General features: G+C 41.5%; 1 protein-coding gene across 4 annotated transcripts in view; it reads right to left on the bottom strand.

Moving 5' to 3' along the window:
* CACNA2D3 (calcium voltage-gated channel auxiliary subunit alpha2delta 3) overlaps positions 1–19,029 on the bottom strand; it is a 1,429,924-nt gene that overhangs the window by 85,183 nt on the left and 1,325,712 nt on the right. For all 4 annotated transcript variants that reach the window (XM_082265096.1, XM_082265095.1, XM_082265094.1 and 1 more), the window contains one exon: positions 3,163–3,233. In XM_082265096.1, coding sequence (XP_082121222.1) covers positions 3,163–3,233 — 71 coding nt within the window. The remainder of the gene's footprint in view (positions 1–3,162; positions 3,234–19,029) is intronic.

Here is a 19,029-nt window from a genome sequence, read left to right on the forward strand (position 1 = left end):
TTTATGATTAAGAATATACATCTATCAAAACACTTGGTTAAAAGAAGGTAAAGGTTAGAAAACTTTAAATGGCTGGTTTTATGATCTTTAATGTAAGTCTGTCATAGGAAATATACAGAAGTTGCCATTACTGATCTTTTCTGGAAATGTGAATGGCGTGCTGATCTAGTGGCTTCATGAATTTTTGAGTCACTAACCTGCAACAAGTATGTCAATAAGAAAAGTGAAGTCAGAGCTCTTGATCTGTATACTTGTTCTATGTCAGTGATTCAGAAAGTATTGAAGTCAGAGGGTTAAACATGAAAGACAGGCAACTAGCACTGTCAACAGTGGCAGGTTTCCTACGAAAAAAATGCTGATGTGTTGTGTCTGCGTTTAAAGAAACCAGTACTGAGAAATTATAGAGAGTGCCAATGCTGACCTAGACAAGGAGCTTTAAATTCACTGACTTTCCTGCTCTCTATGCCCATTCCTGCAATTTAAAGTTTAAAGTTGGCCATACAAAAATATATATATTTTTTTTTTCGTTCAACCAGAGGGTTCGTTGATCCCTGATGTGCTATTGTGTTCTGAAGTGTTCCCAGCTGTCAGAACACATTGATCAAGGTTGTTGCCTATAGCCAGAGGCATTGATCGATAGAAAAAAACCCAACAGGGTAGTTGTACAGAAGTCAATGAGTAGATCAACTTCTGTACAACCAACATGCCCATACATGGATCGAAATTTGTCCAGTCCCTGCTGAACTGGCCAAATTTCAATCCATTTATGGCAGCCTTCAGTTCAACCTTTCACAGAAGATGAAAAAGTATACTAACATCCTACACCTTCCACCCCCCACCCCCCATCACTGCTGACAAAGGTGCATCTGAAAACTCTTCTTTTCTCACCATCATTATTTAAGGCTTGTAGGAAGGATCAGAGTGATACTGATTGGTCATGTGCTGGCATGCAACCACTTTGACCAATTGGAATTGCTCAAATCCGTGCCAGAGGCCCTAAGAAAAATCAGGGAAGAAGAATGGGCTTTAAAATCCCAGGCACTAGCTGCATAAACATTGACAGCTAATAGTAATCATCCATGTAAGTGCAGCGGGGAACAGGGGAGGGTGTAAGGTTAACACCCTACAACCTCCTCTGTTCCCCGCTGCACTTACATGGTACCTTTTCACTTTTCTTCTCTGCCATCAATATTTAAAGCAGACCTTCACTACATTTGAGTACCACAAACCAAAAACGTTATTTAATTCATTTTTAATATTCAAAGCACACTTCCCCATCAATCCTTGTCTCTATGCTTCATTTTGGTGAGAATTCACTTTGAAAAACACCCCCCTAGCATTTCTGGCAGTGGCCATCTTAAGTAAGGGCAAATGATTCATGCAGCATTTAATTCCTGCCCTTAGCTCAAGTATGCACACAGGAAATTGTGCTTAGCTGAGAAAACTCCTCCTCCTCTCCTCCCTTTCTGAAGACTCCTGGGATGTATGTCAAAATTTGCCTAGGCAGGAAACCAGGAAGTAAGTGAAGAAATGTAAAAAAAGGTTTAAAAAAAAGTAAATATGATATACTTTCCTATCTATTTACTTATGATAGCAGCATGAGGATTAACAATAATAAATGTTGATTGGGAGAGTGAAGTTCCACTTTAAGGCTTCTAGGAGGGATCAGAGTGATACTGATTGGTCATGTGCTGGCACATAACCACTTGATGTATTGGAATTGCTGTGATCCGTTCCAGAGGCCCTAAGAAATATCAGGGAAGATGAGTGTGGCTTTCAAATCCCCGCCACTGACTGCATGGATAGTGACAGCTAATAGTAATCATCCATAAAAGTGCAGCCGGAAACAGGGGAAGGTGTAAGGTGTTTTTTGTGAATAGGTGATCTTATACTTTAGAGTATTGTACAGTCAGGAAACTAAGCTTTTTAGAAGGAGGTCAGAAATAACAGCCAACATATTTATCTCAATATAAGTTTGCTTTATAAGTAAATTGTATGAAATCTTCTGAAGTCTGTTGGGAAACAGACTCATCTGAGATTGTCAGTCTCCTGGGTCCTCCTGCTGATCCACATTCATTACAGGAGATAGTAGGGAATGTGGAGATCCACAAAAAGAGCCAGTAAGAGCTACAGGGCATCCAGCAGATTCACACTTCAGATGTATCGGTTTCTCTGCAGACTATGGTGGACCTTTTCTCGCCAACAGAATATAGTTCACTAGCTTGAGTGGTGGTAAAGGGAAGTATTCCCTCTCTTTTTTTTATAGGTAGGGGCTTGCTTCCTACCTATGAATATAACAGGATTGTGTTAATGTGATACATATTCTCCCATCATTTTTATCTACTGCACACAATACGAATGCATCTACTGCACACAATGAATTCAAGGTGTTAACTTGGCCTTCGAATTCTCCAGATAGAAATCTATTCAAGCATCTGTGGGATGTGCTGTAAAAACAAGGCTGATACATGGAGGACTTACCTTTCAACTTACAGGATGTAAAGGATCTGTACTGAAGGCATGAAGTCAGATTTTACAGCATACCTTCAGAGGTCTAGTGTGCTCCATGCCTCAATGGGTCAGGGCTGTTTCGGCAGCTTGCTCAATATTGGATGGGTAGTTATAATTTTATGGCTGGTCATTGTACATTTTTCAATGTATTGACAAAATTTACTTACCCACCCAACTAATGAAAGAATTGTCTGGTAATCAATTCTTAGTGAATACTGCAGTTTATTGGCTAAGTCTAAATGTAGCTGTTTAAACTTCAATAATGAATCTGTAAGCAATTACATTATTGGATGCAGATCTTCTAAAATACACATTTTCTAATTTTTTACAGAATTCCTAAGAATTATAGTTGTACTTTCTCTAAAATGCTACCCGTCTGACCTGGCCCGAGAGCTGCCTGCCAGTTCAATTAAAGAAATCCCTGATTTGATCAGTTAGCTCATTCCACATTTGTAAGAATCACAATGTAAAAGAAACTGATTCAAAGTTTTCATTGCTTTGAATATATTTGGTGTGTACACATATATATATATATATATCTAAAAAATAAATGTACAAAAGAATTGAATATCTACTAGATGGACAAAGAGAATCTCTTTAACGCAGAACACCCACTTCATTTTTTTTTCCATAAAATATGTCAATGCTTACCTTTTAAAGGAGCCCATTGTTAGCAATTTATTCATCACAGCACCTTCTATTTCTCCAAAAAACTGTCCAGTCTGGTGGAAAATAAAAAATGAAATTAGCATGAATACTTTTGGAGAGAGTGAAATACTGCTACATAATACAAAGCATAATATGTGATGGGTTGACCTATGATCCTAACATAATTGGAAGTTCTCAATTTGTTTTTCAAAATAAGAAACTGAGCCCCGGTTCACACTGAGGCGACCTGTGAGGCGACCTGGTGGCCTCACAGGTCGCCGCAGGTCGCCTCCCATAGGGAAGCTGCGGACCCGTTCTAATAGGAGCGACACAAGTCGCTCCGACTTAGAAAAAGGGTCTGGAGCTTCTTTGGGGCGACCAGGAGGCGACCGCCATAGACTTCAATGTTATGAAGTCCGTGGCGGCCGCTCCGAGGTCGCGGTGCGAAGTAGCGTCACCCCGGTGTGAACGGGGCCTTATACTTTCCTTCTCCGTGTAATGATTTTCCACAGAGCAACCCTGATCCTCCTCTTCTCGGGTCCCCCACCAGTGCTCCTGGCTCCTCCCCTCCGCTGCATGCGCCCAGAGCAAGCCACTTGCTCTGGAGGCACTGGTGTGAGCTTGCTCCAGAGCCCTGCTGTGTCCTCACTGGCTGTGACTGGCTGGCTGTGACTGACAACAGTAGGAGCCAGTGAGGAGGGAGAAGGCTGAGAGATGCACATCGCTGGATCAAGATCAGGTTCAGGTAAATATAAGGACAGGCGGGAAGGGGGGGGGGGGTCGGTAGAGCTGCATGCAGAACGTTTTTTACCTAAAAGGGATTTGTGAAGTCTATTTTTTTTTTTTTTTAGTTAAAAACAAAAAACATGTTATACTTACTTCCTATGTGCAGTTGGTTTCGCACAGAACAGCCTGGATCCTCCTCTTCTCGGGTCCCTCTTTGGTGCTCTACTGGCCCCTCCCTCCTGCCTAGAGCCTCCACAATAAGCAGTTTGCTATGGGGGCACCCAAGCCAAATCACAGATCCATGTGTCCATTCAGACACGGAGCCACGCCCGGCCTTGCCCCCCTTTCTCTTCTCATTGTCTGACTGCCTTTGATTGACAGCAGCCAATGGCACCACGCTGCTGTCTCAGCCAATTAGGAGGGGAGTCCCAGGCAGCCGAGACACTACCGCAACATTGTTGGATCAAGATGGGGCACAGGTAAATATTAGGGGGGGGGGGTTGAGGAGGGCTGCTGCACACAGAAGGTTTTTTTTTTCATCTTAATGCATAGAATGCATTAACCTCCCTGGCTGTATGATTCTTTTGGATTTTAGGTGCTGAAAGCGGTACCATTATTTTGCATGTAATTCATGTGAATGAGCAGCCCAAACCAACTGTATACATTTATTATATATATATTATATATATGTTTGTATACATATATTATATATATATATATATATATATATATATATATATATATATATATATATATATATATATATAATATGTATACAGTTGGTTTGGGCTGCTCATTCACAAGAATTATGGATATATATATATATATATATACGTGTGTATATATATATATACGTGTGTATATATATATATATATATATATATATATATATGTACATATATATATATATATATATATATATATATATATATATATATATATATGTATATATATATATATATACTGTATATATATATATATATATATATATATACATATATTTACATAAAAAGTACAGTAAAACTGCAGGAAATGGCACTGGGGGGCAATGTAATGTGATTTTTTTTTTATTTTGAACGGTATCAGTGTGTTTGGTGTGTTTTACATTCGAATTTGCCACCGGTTCCACCCCTCGGCGGACGTCACGTCGCCGGAGACGGAAGCCGGGGCTCGCAGACAATCGAGAGGAAGCTCCGCCACCGCACACCGCCGGGATACTTCGCTGGATCCCGGAGAAAAGCATCCAGCGATCTTCCTAGCGCTACCCCGAGTGTGACTCGGGGTTACTGCTTTTGGCTCTAAAATCTTACCCCGAGTCACACTCGGGAATACCGCTAGGAAGGTTAAGACAAACAAAAAAAAAAAAAAAACTCTCTGCCTTTAAAGAGGAAGTGAAATCTGTAGTTTTTTTTTTTTTTTTCGTACCTGGAAAGTAAAGGCATTATAATCTAGTATGCAGTACAGTGATTCACACTGGATTGCTTTTTAGAGGGTGTTTGAATGGTCGGTGCACTGGCTTGTAGTGCCCTCCTAGCACCCGAGCAAACATGTAGATGAAAGAGAGCCGGAAGCTCAATCTTCTGCAACTAATACATTTATTAGATCTTTCGCAACTAATACATTTATTAATCCAGGTGTGGTAAAAAATAATACAGGGCTTACGCATTTCAGCGTGTAGCCTTAATCATAGCCTTCATGGCTATAATTAAGGCTACATGCTGAAACGCGTAAGCCCTGTATTATTTTGTACCACACCTGGATTAATACATTTATTAATTGCGGAAGATCGAGCTGCAAGCTTTCTTTCATCTACATGTTATTTTGAATTTGCTTTGCCTGTGCTTTGCAATCTCTTCTTGAATCTAAAAGCAAATTGCATGAATAAAAACTACTACCTTCAACCCTAAAAGCTGCTGCTCAGTCAGAACCAAGTGCTAAAGAATATCCAACTTGGTGTAAATTTATACGTGTCGAAAGCTGAGCTGCACTAAAAACTCTCTTCATAAAGTCAATAGGTGCAAAATACATAAACACAAATACATATAATCATGAAGTGTTAACACTTTTGTATTCTATATGAATAATAAATTGTAGTCACATAAAGAGCAATAAGTCCCAATACTACGTGCAAAAATACAATAAAAAAAGCAGTGCTTCTGAAATAAAGTGCCTAAGTTAATCCAAAAAGAAAAGGGCTCCGTGCGTCTCAGTGGACTTGTCACACCGTGTGCTTCCACCAGGGTTCACACTCAGTGGCAGGAGTAGACCACTTGTAACACGTAGGTCACCAGCACAGTATAAAATTCCTCTCAATCCTGATCACTAATCCTCCCAGGACACCATCAGGATAAAGTGCTCCATTTCCATGTATTATAAAAAAGCAGATCAGGGAAATATAATACTATGATGTGCTTTATTAATGTTAAGCCCTAGAAACAATAAACATTTCTACACTCATATAATAAGGTGCCTCCCTTGGCACCCGGAAAGCAAGGCCCGGAGTAAAGAAAAAAGAAAACCTAGACGGAGGGCCGACATGACAGGGTTAAAAGGGGGTTTGGAGTAGTAATTTAAGGAGGGTTTAAAGTAAATAGTAAAGGGACACTTACTGGATTGGTGGAGTGTAGGGAACAGATGGGGCTTTAGGGGTCAAACAGTAGGAGGATCCTGGTGAGTTCTTCAATCATGAGAGAGACGATGTTGAAACAACTTCCCACCCTCCCTCCCCTTTTGTTTGGTGGTTACTTTCTTATGTAATTTTGGGCTGTTTCCCTTGATAGTATGTCATGGCAGCTGGCAGGGTAAAAGGTCCTTGTATGTGCTTTATTTGATAAATGAAAATTGGTAGGGACCCGTCTTGGGTACGTCTTCCTTGTGGTTTGTCTGGGTTGTATCTGCTAATAGTGGTGTTGTCTCCAAGTCGGTGTCTTGTGGCTGGAGGCCTAAGTTTGGTTAAGCAGGTACGTGAAGTAGTGGTGCCTACAAGGACCTTGGGGCTCCAGATTTCAGAATGTATGATTGTATTGCTTGTATGATTTATAAATTTTATTTATACAATTTGGTTTAATAAAAGGCTGCTTTGGCCATTAAACTCCAGTTATGGTGTCTGGTGTTTTACATGGGTAAAGAAATAAGGGTCAAGCAGTTATAGAGACAAAATCATCTTTTATATCCTAGTCAAGATCTGCAGATACTCTGTTCAGGAACCGGCACGGCTCCATGCCAATCTGGAGCCAGCGAGTGTTCCAAATAGCGTAAGTGATGTCAGCACCGGAAATCCTACCTCTATAAGTTTCATCACATCCAGGATGTCATCAGGATGATGTCCTGGGAGATTTAGTGATTGGAATTGAGAGGAAATTGATACTGTGCTGGTGACCTACTTGTTACAAGTGGTCCAGTCCTGCGGATGAGTGTGAATCCTGCTAGGGGAGAGTGGAGGCACACAGTGTGACCAATTCGGAGAAGCACAGACCACTTTTATTTTCGGATAAACTTTGTTTGCCACTTTATTTCAGAAGCACTGCTTTAAATTTGATGCACTTTTGATTGACTGGAACTAAACTTTCCTAATCACTATTATTTTTAATCCTTATGCTACTAGCAATAGTAACTAAATAGGAAGGAATAATACTGTTTATTTACTTGTTTTAACCTTTTTTTATACTTCTTTCTTAAAGTGGTTGTAAACCCTCACATATACCCAGTGAAGTGACTGGCCTAAGATGATACACAGAGATTAAACAAATATTTCTACATCCTCAAAAGTGCTGAATTTAGATAAAATCCTTCTTCATCTGTCAGGAGCACAGAGGATGGGGCGGATAGGCTGCAGTAACACTGTGTGAGAGCTGATTGGAGGCAAGAGACACACCGCCCTTCACACATAGCACAGGAACGTACTGTTTGACAGTGTGAAGAGCTGTGTTCTGAATAGACAAGCTGTGTGGTGAGATCTCTTTCCCATCACAAATGTATCTTATGTGTCAGGAAAACTTGTCAAAAGTGACAACTGCTGATAACAGAGAAAGGAAGCACCAGAGAGAACAGGCACTTAGAGCTTTGGAGATAGACAAGTAAACACTACAGATATTCGTGCTTTCAGATTTCATGACTGAGGTTTACAACCACTTTGCTTCCTGGTTTCAGGCCTAGGGAAAATGATGTAATTCATACCAGGAGTCTTCAAAGGGATTTTGTTCTTTTATTTGAGAGGGGCTTTCTCAGCTAAGCAAATCCTCCTGCCTGCATGTCTGAACTAAAGACAGATGGATCCCAGGAAGGAAATGTTACATTATTCATCTGCCTTTACTCAAGATGGTCTCAGATAGAAATGCTAGGGGGCTGTTTTTCAAAGTGGTTTCTCAACACAATAAAGCATGAAGACATGGATAATTGGGTGAGTTAAAATCAATTAAATAGCATTTCTAATTTTTGGTGATCAGACCCAGTTGAGTTCTGCTTTAGGGGGGAAAGGTGGGAGGCATTAAAAACGAGGCTCAAATGCATGTTGTTACTATCCCCCAACCACAAGTATAAACAAATTCTTACTGTACTGTGTCCACGGAAGAGCAGCTTCGTCTACCTACACTGTTCTTCTGATTTAGAGTACAAGCCTCCCCACATCTTCTCATCTCCATAACAAAGGGAGAAGGTGATTTGCAGTTCGCATAAAAATCCTGACCAGGGGGTATTTTGCGATTCGGCACTGCGTGACTTTAACGGACAATTGCGCGGTCGTGCGACGCTGTACCAAAACGAATTTGACGTCCTTTTTTTCCCACAAACAGAGCTTTCTTTGGTGGTATTTGATCACCTGTTTGATTTTTTGATCATGCGCTATAAACAAAAAAAGAGTGTCAATTTTGCAAAAATAAGAATATTTTTCACATTTTTTTATATGAAATTCCCAAAAAAAATGTAAAAATTTTTTAACATTTTCGGCCAATTTGTTTTATGCTACATATGTTTGGTAAAAAAAAAAATCGCAAAAAGCGTATTTTGATTGGTTTGTGCAAAAGTTATTGCGTTTACTAACAAAGGGAAAGATTTTTGTCATTTTTGTTGTTGTTTTTTTTAACGCGTAATGGCGGCGATCTGCGATTTTTTTTGCGGTACTGCGACATTGCGGCGGACAGATCGGACCCTTGACTGACATTTTTGACACTTTTGGGGTTACCAGTGACATTACTACAGTAATCAGTGCTATACATATGCACTGTTACTATAAAATGACACTGGTAGTGAAGGGGTAAACTTTATTTGAGAGGGAGGGGCTGTGTGTGTCCCTAGGGGCATGATATTAACTGTGATTGGCTGTGGCTTGAGGTGTAGGAACAATGATCAACGGTCCTACATAGTAGAACCCGTATGATCACTGTTCCTACACAGGGGAGAATGACAGGCGGCTTGTTTACACTAGCTGCCCGCCTTTCTCCCGCTGTCACGGACGATCATGCGTGAGCGGCGGACATCGGGTCCGCCACTCACACGCGCGGGGGGGGGGGGTGGTTCGCTCCCCAGAGCCTCACAGGCTAGTGACGTACCGGTACGTCACTTTGCCTGTGAGGGGCTGACCGCCGCAAGATATGTACTTGCGGCGGTCGGCAAGTGGTTAAGGACTGGTAAACTACACTATTTATCACTTAGGTCTAGATATACTTTAAATGTAACCCCTAAATGGGCCGCTCACCCTGAAACCTATTAGTGCATGACTACTGGCATTGGAGAAAATATAGTGTGCTCAAATGGAGTTCCTCTGACACTGTGTATATACATTACAATTAGTGGGAGACTCATAACACATACAGTGCCTTGAAAAAGTATTCATACCCCTTGAAATTTTCTGCATTTTGTCATGGTAAAACCAAAAAGGGAAATGTATTTTATTGGGATTTTATGTGATAGACCAACACAAAGTGGCACATAATTGTGAAGTGGAAGGAAAATGAAAAATGGTTTTCAAAATTTTTTACAAATAAATATGTGAAAAGTGTGGCGTGCATTTGTATTCAGCCCCCTTTACTCTGATACCCCTAACTAAAACCTGGTGTAACCAATTGCCTTCAGAAGTCAACTAATTAGTAAATAGAGTCCATCTGGGTGTAATTTAATCTCTGGATAAATACAACTGTTCTGTGAAGCCCTCAAGGATTTGTTAGAGAACCTTAGTGAACAAACAGCATCGTGAAGGCCAAGGAACACCCCAGACAGGTCAGGGATAAAGATATATCCCAAGCTTTGAACATCTCACAGGGCACTGTTCAATCAGTCATCCGAAAATGGAAAGAATATGGCACAACTGCAAACCTACCAAGACATGGCCATCCACCTAAACTTACAGGCAAGGAAAGCATTAATTAGAGAAGCAGCCAAGAGACCCATGGTTAGTCTGGAGGAGCTGCCGAGATCCACAGCTCAGGTGGGAGAATCTGTCCACAGGACAACTATTAGCCGTGCACTCCACAAATCTGGCCTTTATGGAAGAGTGGCATTAAGGAAGCCATTGTTGAAAGAAACAATGTTTGTTTTGGTTGTAACATGACAAAATGTGGAAAATTTCAAGGGATATGAATACTTTTTCAAGGCACTGTTGTGAAATGTTGTGATACAGCTGGGAAGGGCTAGAACCTCTGTCAGATCTTCACTGTCCTTGTGAACATCCCTGCTCTTCCTGTCACAAGTGGCATTGCTATGAGGGTGCAGACCGCACCTGGGTGACACCCGCCAGACAGGTGACACCATCCCATCAGTGACAGCCCGTCGATCAGCGCACCGGCACTAACTGCATTATTTACAAGGGCCAGATTGGGGTGCACACTGTGGCCATGCACTTTCGACCCCAAAATAGCCTGCCCAGCACCTTGCAGGGCACTGTGGCAGGCTAGACAGGAGAGATGTGTTTGTACTGCACGAATGATGTGTTTGTACTTCACGAATGTTTGTGAGTAGCTGATTTTAACTTTTATCTAATAAACTCGCTGAGGATAATGCGCTAGGCTGGTGCGCCCTTTCTTTGTTTTTGTATTACAGTGCTTGGTCGACCGCCCTGGTCGTAAGGGGCAGCAAAGCCTAGCCATAATGGATGCCAAGTTTTAGCACGAGTTCCCGGGATTGAGGCAGCCTGAGGACCGGGTTCTGAGCGTGGGAGGAGGGTGCTGTATAGCACATATCTTTTTTGGAGTAGACAGGAGAGAGCCTGATGCTGTAACCTGCCCATTGTCTACTGCTCTGTTCTGGTCTGCTATCACTCCGCAGTGGCAGGACAGAGCACTGTGGCAGGCCAGGGGGGAAGAGCCACGCTGATGTGTTAAAACATGGTGACCCCCCCCAGCCCTGTGGTTGTGGGGTCTGTGAGCCAACCACACACACACACTATTTTGTTTTATAGTTTTTTTTGGGGGGGTTCCTCTTAAAGCCAGAACAACTACAGCTTTAAGAACTTTAAAAACTGACCTGCCATCAAAGCCAATGACTGCCTCTCCCAGTTTTTGATGAACACTAAAGTGTTAAAGAGAATCACTCAGTTTTAATAAGGATATATAAGTCTACTCATAGCCCTAAACAATGCAAAGGGCACATCCAAGAATTTTAGATTACACAGGGAAAAAACCCAAATGTCTTCAATTTTTATTCTTTCATGTACAAATGTTCAACATTTCAGTGATGAAGGAATGTTCAGTATGATGAGCAGAAGAAGGAGAACAATCTCATGCTGTCATCTTACTGTCACATTGAATTGCGATCATCTGATTTGATGGTAAATGTTCTCAGTATGATTAGCGGAACATTCTACACACTGCATTAATGCAATACATTTGAAGAAAGAGAATAAAAATCTGTTGACAATGGTTTCTGTGTGTATTAATGATTAGGACACACACTAGTGGTTTCTCTCCAATGCATACCATCCCACTGTACACAAGCTCCAAATAAGAAAAAAAATGTCCGAAAAAAGTGGAATTATAGAGTTTGCAGGCAATTTGTTATATTTGTTTGAGAATGGCAAAAAATACCTGCCAAAAATCTTATCCTGCCTTATAGTGTCAACATTGCTCCTAAATGATATGCTTTGTTAAACTTGCCGACTGCCTAACGTAGATCTACGTCGGCAGTCAGCCCCTCACAGGCAAAGTGGCGTAGGTCTACGTCGCTAGCCTGTGAGGCTCTGGGGAGCAAGCGCGTGCCGCCGAAGGCGCGCTCCCGCTCGCTCACGGACCCCCCCACGCGTGTGCACTCACGATCGTCCGTTAGAGCGGGAGAAAGGCAGGCGGCTAATGTAAACACAGCCACCTGTCATTCTCCCCTGTGTAAGAATTGAGATCATACGGTTCTACTATGTAGGACCGTTGATCTCTGTTCTTACACAAGTAGCCACATCCAATCACAGTTAGAAACACGCCCCTAGGGACACACTTAACCCCTCCCTCTCCAATAAAGTTAACCCCTTCCCTCCCAGTGTCATTTTTACAGTAACAGTGCATATGTATAGTACTGATTACCGTAGTAATGTCACTGGTAAACCTAAAAGTGTCAAAAATGTCAGTCAAGGGTCCGATCTGTCCGCCGCAATGTTGCAGCCCCGCAAAAAAATTTGCAGAACGCCGCCATTACTCGTTAAAAAAAACAACAAAAATTACAAAAATCTTTCCCTTAGTTAGTAAATGCAATAACTTTTGTGCAAACCAATCAAAATACGCGTTTTGCTATTTTTTTTACCAAACATATGTAGCAGAAAACAAATTGGCCTAAAATGTTAAAAAATTTTGATTTTTACATTTTTTTGGGGGAAATTTCATATAAAAAAATGTGAAAAATATTGTTATTTTTGCAAAATTGATGCTCTTTTTTTGTTTATAGCGCATGATCAAAAAATCGCACAGGTGATCAAATACCACCAAAAGAAAGCTCTGTTTGTGGGAAAAAAAGGACGTGAAATTTGTTTAGGTATGGCGTCGCATGACCACGCAATTGTCCGTTAAAGCAACGCAGTGCCGAATCGCAAAATAGGCCCTGGTCAGGAAGGGGGTAAAATCTTCCGGGGCTTAAGTGGTTAAGCATTGTCACCCTAGGACAGAAACTGTTACTGGTAGGATCATAAAATTAAAATAAAGGAACAAAAACTGAAAAAAGAAAACAAATGCAGCCACCACATATAATTATAGTCAAACTGCATATATTCATATATTATTGATATATTATGATTATTATTTAAAATAATATTATATATTATTGATATCTTCATATATTATTCATATAATATTATCATTTATATATGATTATTTAAAATTAAAAAAAAAACAGAATAAATGTGTTAAAAAAAAACAGTGTGAGATCAGGGAAATCCATACACATGCACAAAACACTCCACAAAGTTGTGCTAGACTTCTATTCCCAAGGGAGTCACACTCGTAACAACCTGTTATAGCTGCACGCATGCATGCTATCTGTGGTGAAATGATTGCTGAGTGTATGGGTTACAATGTTGGTTTACCTGAGTGCTGGGCTGAGAATACTGTATGTTTTTCTTATCCCTGCTTTTATTGTATTTTTTAAAACAGTATTATGCTATGTGGATCTCTCTCCTTGGTTTCACTTTTGCATGATGGAATGCATTGTGCATTTGACAAGCATTGTCAGACCTTCTTTTAACGAAGGAGGCTGACATTTCTGGTTAGTCTGTTTCCATCTGACTGTGACTTCCTTGGGAATAAAGGACACACTTTTGGTGGTATTTATAAAAAAAATTCCCATAGCATTTAGCCCAGTGAAAGTGCAAGTACATTCATTCTGTGTGAATGGGGCAAAAAGCTAATTTTATTAGGCTGCTTCCTTTACTGGTCAATAGTATTTCATTTGATTCATTGATTTAACCACTTCCTGTCCAAGCCAATTCTGGCACTCCTTTCCTACATGTAAGAACCATCATTTTTTTAACTAGAAAATTATTTTGAACCCCCAAACATTATATATGCTGTTTTTTAGCAGAGATCCTAGGGAATAAAATGGCAGTCATTGCAACCTTTTATGTCACGTGGTATTTGCGCAGAAATTTTGAAAACGTGAACTTTTGGGGAAACAAAAACTGTTTAATGTATTAAAAAAAAAACAATAAAACACTAAGGGTCCTTTCACACGGCCGCTCCGTGTGTCCGCAAATCATCCCATCCGTTTGCGGATGATTTGCGGACATAATGTAAGTGAATGGCATTGCGGATGTCAGCGGAATACCATCCGCTGACACCCGATTTTCCTCCTTTCAGTTATGTTCCGTTTTTACGAATGGAACAGAACCCCATTTTTCCTTCCATGTAAAAAACGGAAAGGAAGGAAAATCGGATGTCAGCGGTGTCATCCGCTGACATCCGCAATGCCATATACTTACATTATGTCCACATATCATCCGCAAACGGATGGGATGATATGCGGGCACACGGAGCAGATGACAGAAATTTTTGTATAATGTGAAAGATGATGTCATACTGAGTAAATAGATACCTAACATGTCCCGCTTTAAAAGTTTGCACACTCGTGGAATGGCGTCAAACTTTGGTACATAAAAATCTCCATAGGCTATGCTTCACAAATTTTCACAGGTTACCTGCTTAGAGTTACAGAGGAGGTTTTGTGCTAGAATTATTGCTCTTGCTCCAACGATCGCGGCAATACCTCACATGTGTGCTTTGAATGCCGTTTACATATGCAGGCGAGATGTACGTATGCGTCTGCTTCTGCGTGCGAACACACAGGGACAGGGGCACTTTATTTATTTTTTTCTTATTGTTTATTTTATTTTTTTTATTTTTACACTTTCTCTTTAATTTTATTTTATTTTTTATCACTTTTATTCTTAATACAAGGAATGTAAACATTCCTTGTGAGAGTAATAGGGCATGACAGGTCCTCTTTACAGAGAGATCTGGGGTCTATAAGACCCACATCTCTCCTCTAGGCTGGAAAGCCTGGGATAAAAAAATAAAAATAAATAAATGATCTCTGCCTTTCCAACCCGAAAACATGGCCGTGTTTACATCTGCTGGGGCCTAAAGTGACATCATAATGTTGCACCTGACCTCCAAGAGTCATAGAGATAGCCGGGGACATCTGGTCCTCAAGCAGCTCTATGGTAAACTTCCACCACCAGCGGATTCACTGGAGGGGATAACCCTCCTGTAAAAACAGCCACTGTGATTGTTTTTACTGTGCAGGGAATCACCAGGGGAACAGAATGATATCTGAATGATGCCTGTAGCTGCAGGCATCATTCAGATATCACCACTCAAAGTCCAGGACGTCATATGACGTCCTACAGACAGGAAGTGGTTAAAATGAAAAATACCACATACAGGGCCGTCTTTAATATTGACTGGACCCTGGGAAAATATTTTCTTGGGCCCTCCAAAATCCATTTATTACCTATTTGCAGGCAGTGGGGGCTCAAGGGGGAGCTGCTTTGGGCCCCACAACAATGACTGGGCCCAGGGCAGCTGCCCATTTTGCCCTGCATTAAAGACGGCCCTGACCACATATGGCCAGTAGATGGAGCTAAGTATCATAGGAATGTCCTATGACAAAAGGGGAAACCCTGCTTTTTTGCCACCTCCAACCCTCCGCTGTCACATTTGGCACCTTACGGGGGGAGGGGGGAGCGGCACCTGTCAAAACCAGACGCTTCTGGGTGACTTTGCCATTGCGATGTCATCCGAAAGTTCAACCCCCCTCCTCCTTTCCCCCACCGCCAGGCAATTAACAAATGCAGCAGGCTTTATGCACGCGCAGTAGGGAACCAGTTGTGAAGCCGCAAGGCTTCACTGCCGGTTTCCTTTACCTGAAATGGCAGCAGCAGCACCCGAGAGGTGATTGAAAAAATTGGCTTGGGTGAAGACACTGCTGGATTCCTGGACAGGTAAGTGTCCTAATGTTAAAAGTCAGTAGCTACAGTATTTGTAGCTGCTGCCTTTTAATTTTTTTCTGATGGAGCCTGGAGCTCTTCTTTAATCCCATCTACTGGCAAAATGCAGTATTTTTAATCAAACCAGCACAGGAAATGACCTAATAGCATTCTTATTTTTTTATATAGAAAAAATGTGTTCAGTGTATGGGGAACTGGTGTATGGAACTTTGTGAATTATGTTTGTATACTATGGATGATTAAAATGATATAAAAGGCTTGGCTTTTAAAATAAAAATAAAAATACCAAACATGTTATACTTACCTGCTCTGTGTTTTTTTCCCAGTGCAGCTCGGATCCTCCTCTTCTCAGGTCTATAACCGGCGCTCCTAGCACCTCTCTCCTGCTGAGTGCCCCCACAGCAAGCAGCTTGCTATGTGGGCACCCAATTAGGATTGCTCCAGAGCAGCTGCCCTGTGTCCATACACACACACAGAGTCATGGCTCAGCCCTGCCCTCTTTCTCTCCTCATTGACTCACTGGCTGTGATTGACAGCAGCAGGAGCCAATGGCGCCCACTGTTGTCTTAGCCAACGAGGAGGGAGAGCTCTTGGAGAGTCGAGGCTCTTGTGCACATTGCTGGATCGTGATGGAGCTAAAGCAAGCATTTAGGGAGGCTGCTGCACACAGAAAGTTTGTTTATCTTAATGCACAGAATGCATTAAGGTAAAAGACCTTCTGCCTTTAAAAGCACTTTAGGCAATTTACACTTTATGTTTACATAATTACATAGTTGGTCAGGTTAAAAAAAACAAGTCCATTTAGTTCAACCAAAAAAAATATGAATAAATTGAAAACTTCCATATACACAATCCTTTATTAATATTTGATTCAGAGGAAGGCAAAAAAAAAAAAAAACCCTATGAAGCATGGCCCAATTGCTCCAGTGGGGGGGGGGGACAACTTCTTCCTGATCCCCCCCATCGGACATTCCCTGTATTAACAATCCCTGGTGCTATTAACTTTAAATGCTTGATTGATATATTTATTATTGAGTATTCATAAAGTGGATTTTTCACTTACATAAATACATATCATGTATTTATTTATTTAGTTGAATTACCTCTGCAATGTTATATAATAGATTTAGCCTCTGCAATATAGCGTACACAGAATAACGATATTACAACTGGCAAATTATGAAAGTGTTGAAAGGAGAGACCTAATCAGAGACTATAAGCAGTATTTATTACAAAATAATTTAGTAAAGTTTGTATGATTAAAGTATAATCAGTTGAGAAACTATAAAAACATAAGCCAGAAGTGTTGGTGGTGTCTTTAATACAGAAACATGCAAAAAGTTGTGTAGCACTACCCCCGTAGGGGTTGCTGATGTCCGGGTCCCCACTGCTGCACAGCCAGTCACACAGCATTTCATTCATTCCTTCAAACACAATAAACAGTTCTTGTTTTTTTTATTAGAGGATGATATCTTGGATGGGGTAGGGAATTATGGGATGCCCAATTTGAAAATGTCCAAAACGTAGAACAAAAGGGGACAAATTCCTCCCTATTTACAAAGAAATCCTCTTCTTCCTTCCTCCTGCACAAACTTGATTCACTATGTACAGCACCTGCTGATCACTCTGGATGGAATTAACAGTCTCTTTGTTAATTCAGCAACAGCCCATTACAGGCCAGGAACTTTCCGTCCCTCTTTGGAAAAGGTAGGACATGTAGAGTGAACAGCATCTCCTTCTGCTTTCCTGTAGATACTGAGCCCAGTTCTACCACTGCAGACAATGCTAGCCTGCCTGGCTGCTTGCTTCCCCTAGTCCTTCTGACTGGTACACACACACATGGGGATTCCTCAGGGTAAGGTTAGATGAAGACTTGGCACACCGTGGTCTTTAAGAGAGCACTGTTACAGCTGACAGTCTCTCCCCTCATCTTGTCCCTGCACCGTTCTGATCTACTAACGGTCTCTCCTTGCTCTTTCCTGTTGCCAGTCCGGCATGAATCCTTCCAACTGCTTCCTGTGATAGGATCCTTCCAGGCCAGCCTCCAAAGCTCCAGCCCAAGGTTAAACCCTTCTCTGACAGGGATCCCTCTCTGACAGCCTCACTCAGCACTGCTTCTCCATATTCTACTCGACTCCCCTGCTGACATGGCCCATGTCTATTTAAAGGTTTTTTAAGCTCCTTGCCAGGCCCCCAACCTGGGGACTGGCTAAAGGCCTCTAAATATTCAAGGCAGCTCATCCTCACCTGCGCCCACTAGTTCCAGAACATTCTCCAACATTCTAAAAAGAGGTGAGGCACTGGAGAGCTGCCAGGATTCATCCAGCCCTGGCTTCCAATAACCCTGACCCAGATTCAGTGACTCAGGATTATCCCTGGGCCAGAATATGCTTTCAGTTACTCTCACTACTAGTAGCACACACTAGAGGGTGCTACACCAGTGCTACACCAGTTAAAGAGGAAACTTCACCCTTCCACTATTACATTTATTTTCCCCTGCTTACATGATGATGGGTTGTCCTCAATTCAAATACTCACCCAGTGGATCCAGCATTGTCTGGATGAGGTCCTCTTCTCTGCAGTTGGTGCTTCAGTCCCTTGCCACCCTGTTTCCCTGTGATGTCATTAGGAGAGTGCCAGCTCTTCCTGATAATTTGCCACTAGGCCCTCCCTCCTGATCCCTTAGAGAATGGAATGAGCTTAGTGCTTCTGGTGCTTCCTGGGATATGCACGCCCCCCCCCCCCCCCCACGCACACACACGCTACACAAAGGGTGAAGATCTGCTTTAAACAGAAAAGAAAGATGCCACTTTATAGCTGTTAGAGGGACAACAATGTCACCCAGACAGGAAGTGGGGTAAAATATCTCAAATGGGGCCAAAGACTGCAAAAGAGGTTCTAACCATTTCCTACACCATCCTAAACAAAAACTATTTTTTGGATAGAGATACACTTTTTTGGGTGTTCACAGCTAGTAGTTTAACCTCATGCATATAGATTTTTACTTCTGTTCAATAATACATAACATTTCCATTTTTTACAGAATTCTGACATGAAAAAGGTGTGCCACAGATAAACGATAGACATTCCAGCATATCAGAGAACCCCAAGTTACATTTGATCTGATTTATACTCCATCACAGTTACACACAGAAAAGCCTAAAGGGTACAATGAGCGGCAGACATTGAAGATTTCAAAGAGGAAGAATTATCTCTTTACCAAGAAAGATCTT

This window comes from Pelophylax lessonae (assembly GCF_965119305.1).
Source record: "Pelophylax lessonae genome assembly, chromosome: 8".
Lineage (NCBI taxonomy): Eukaryota > Metazoa > Chordata > Amphibia > Anura > Ranidae > Pelophylax > Pelophylax lessonae.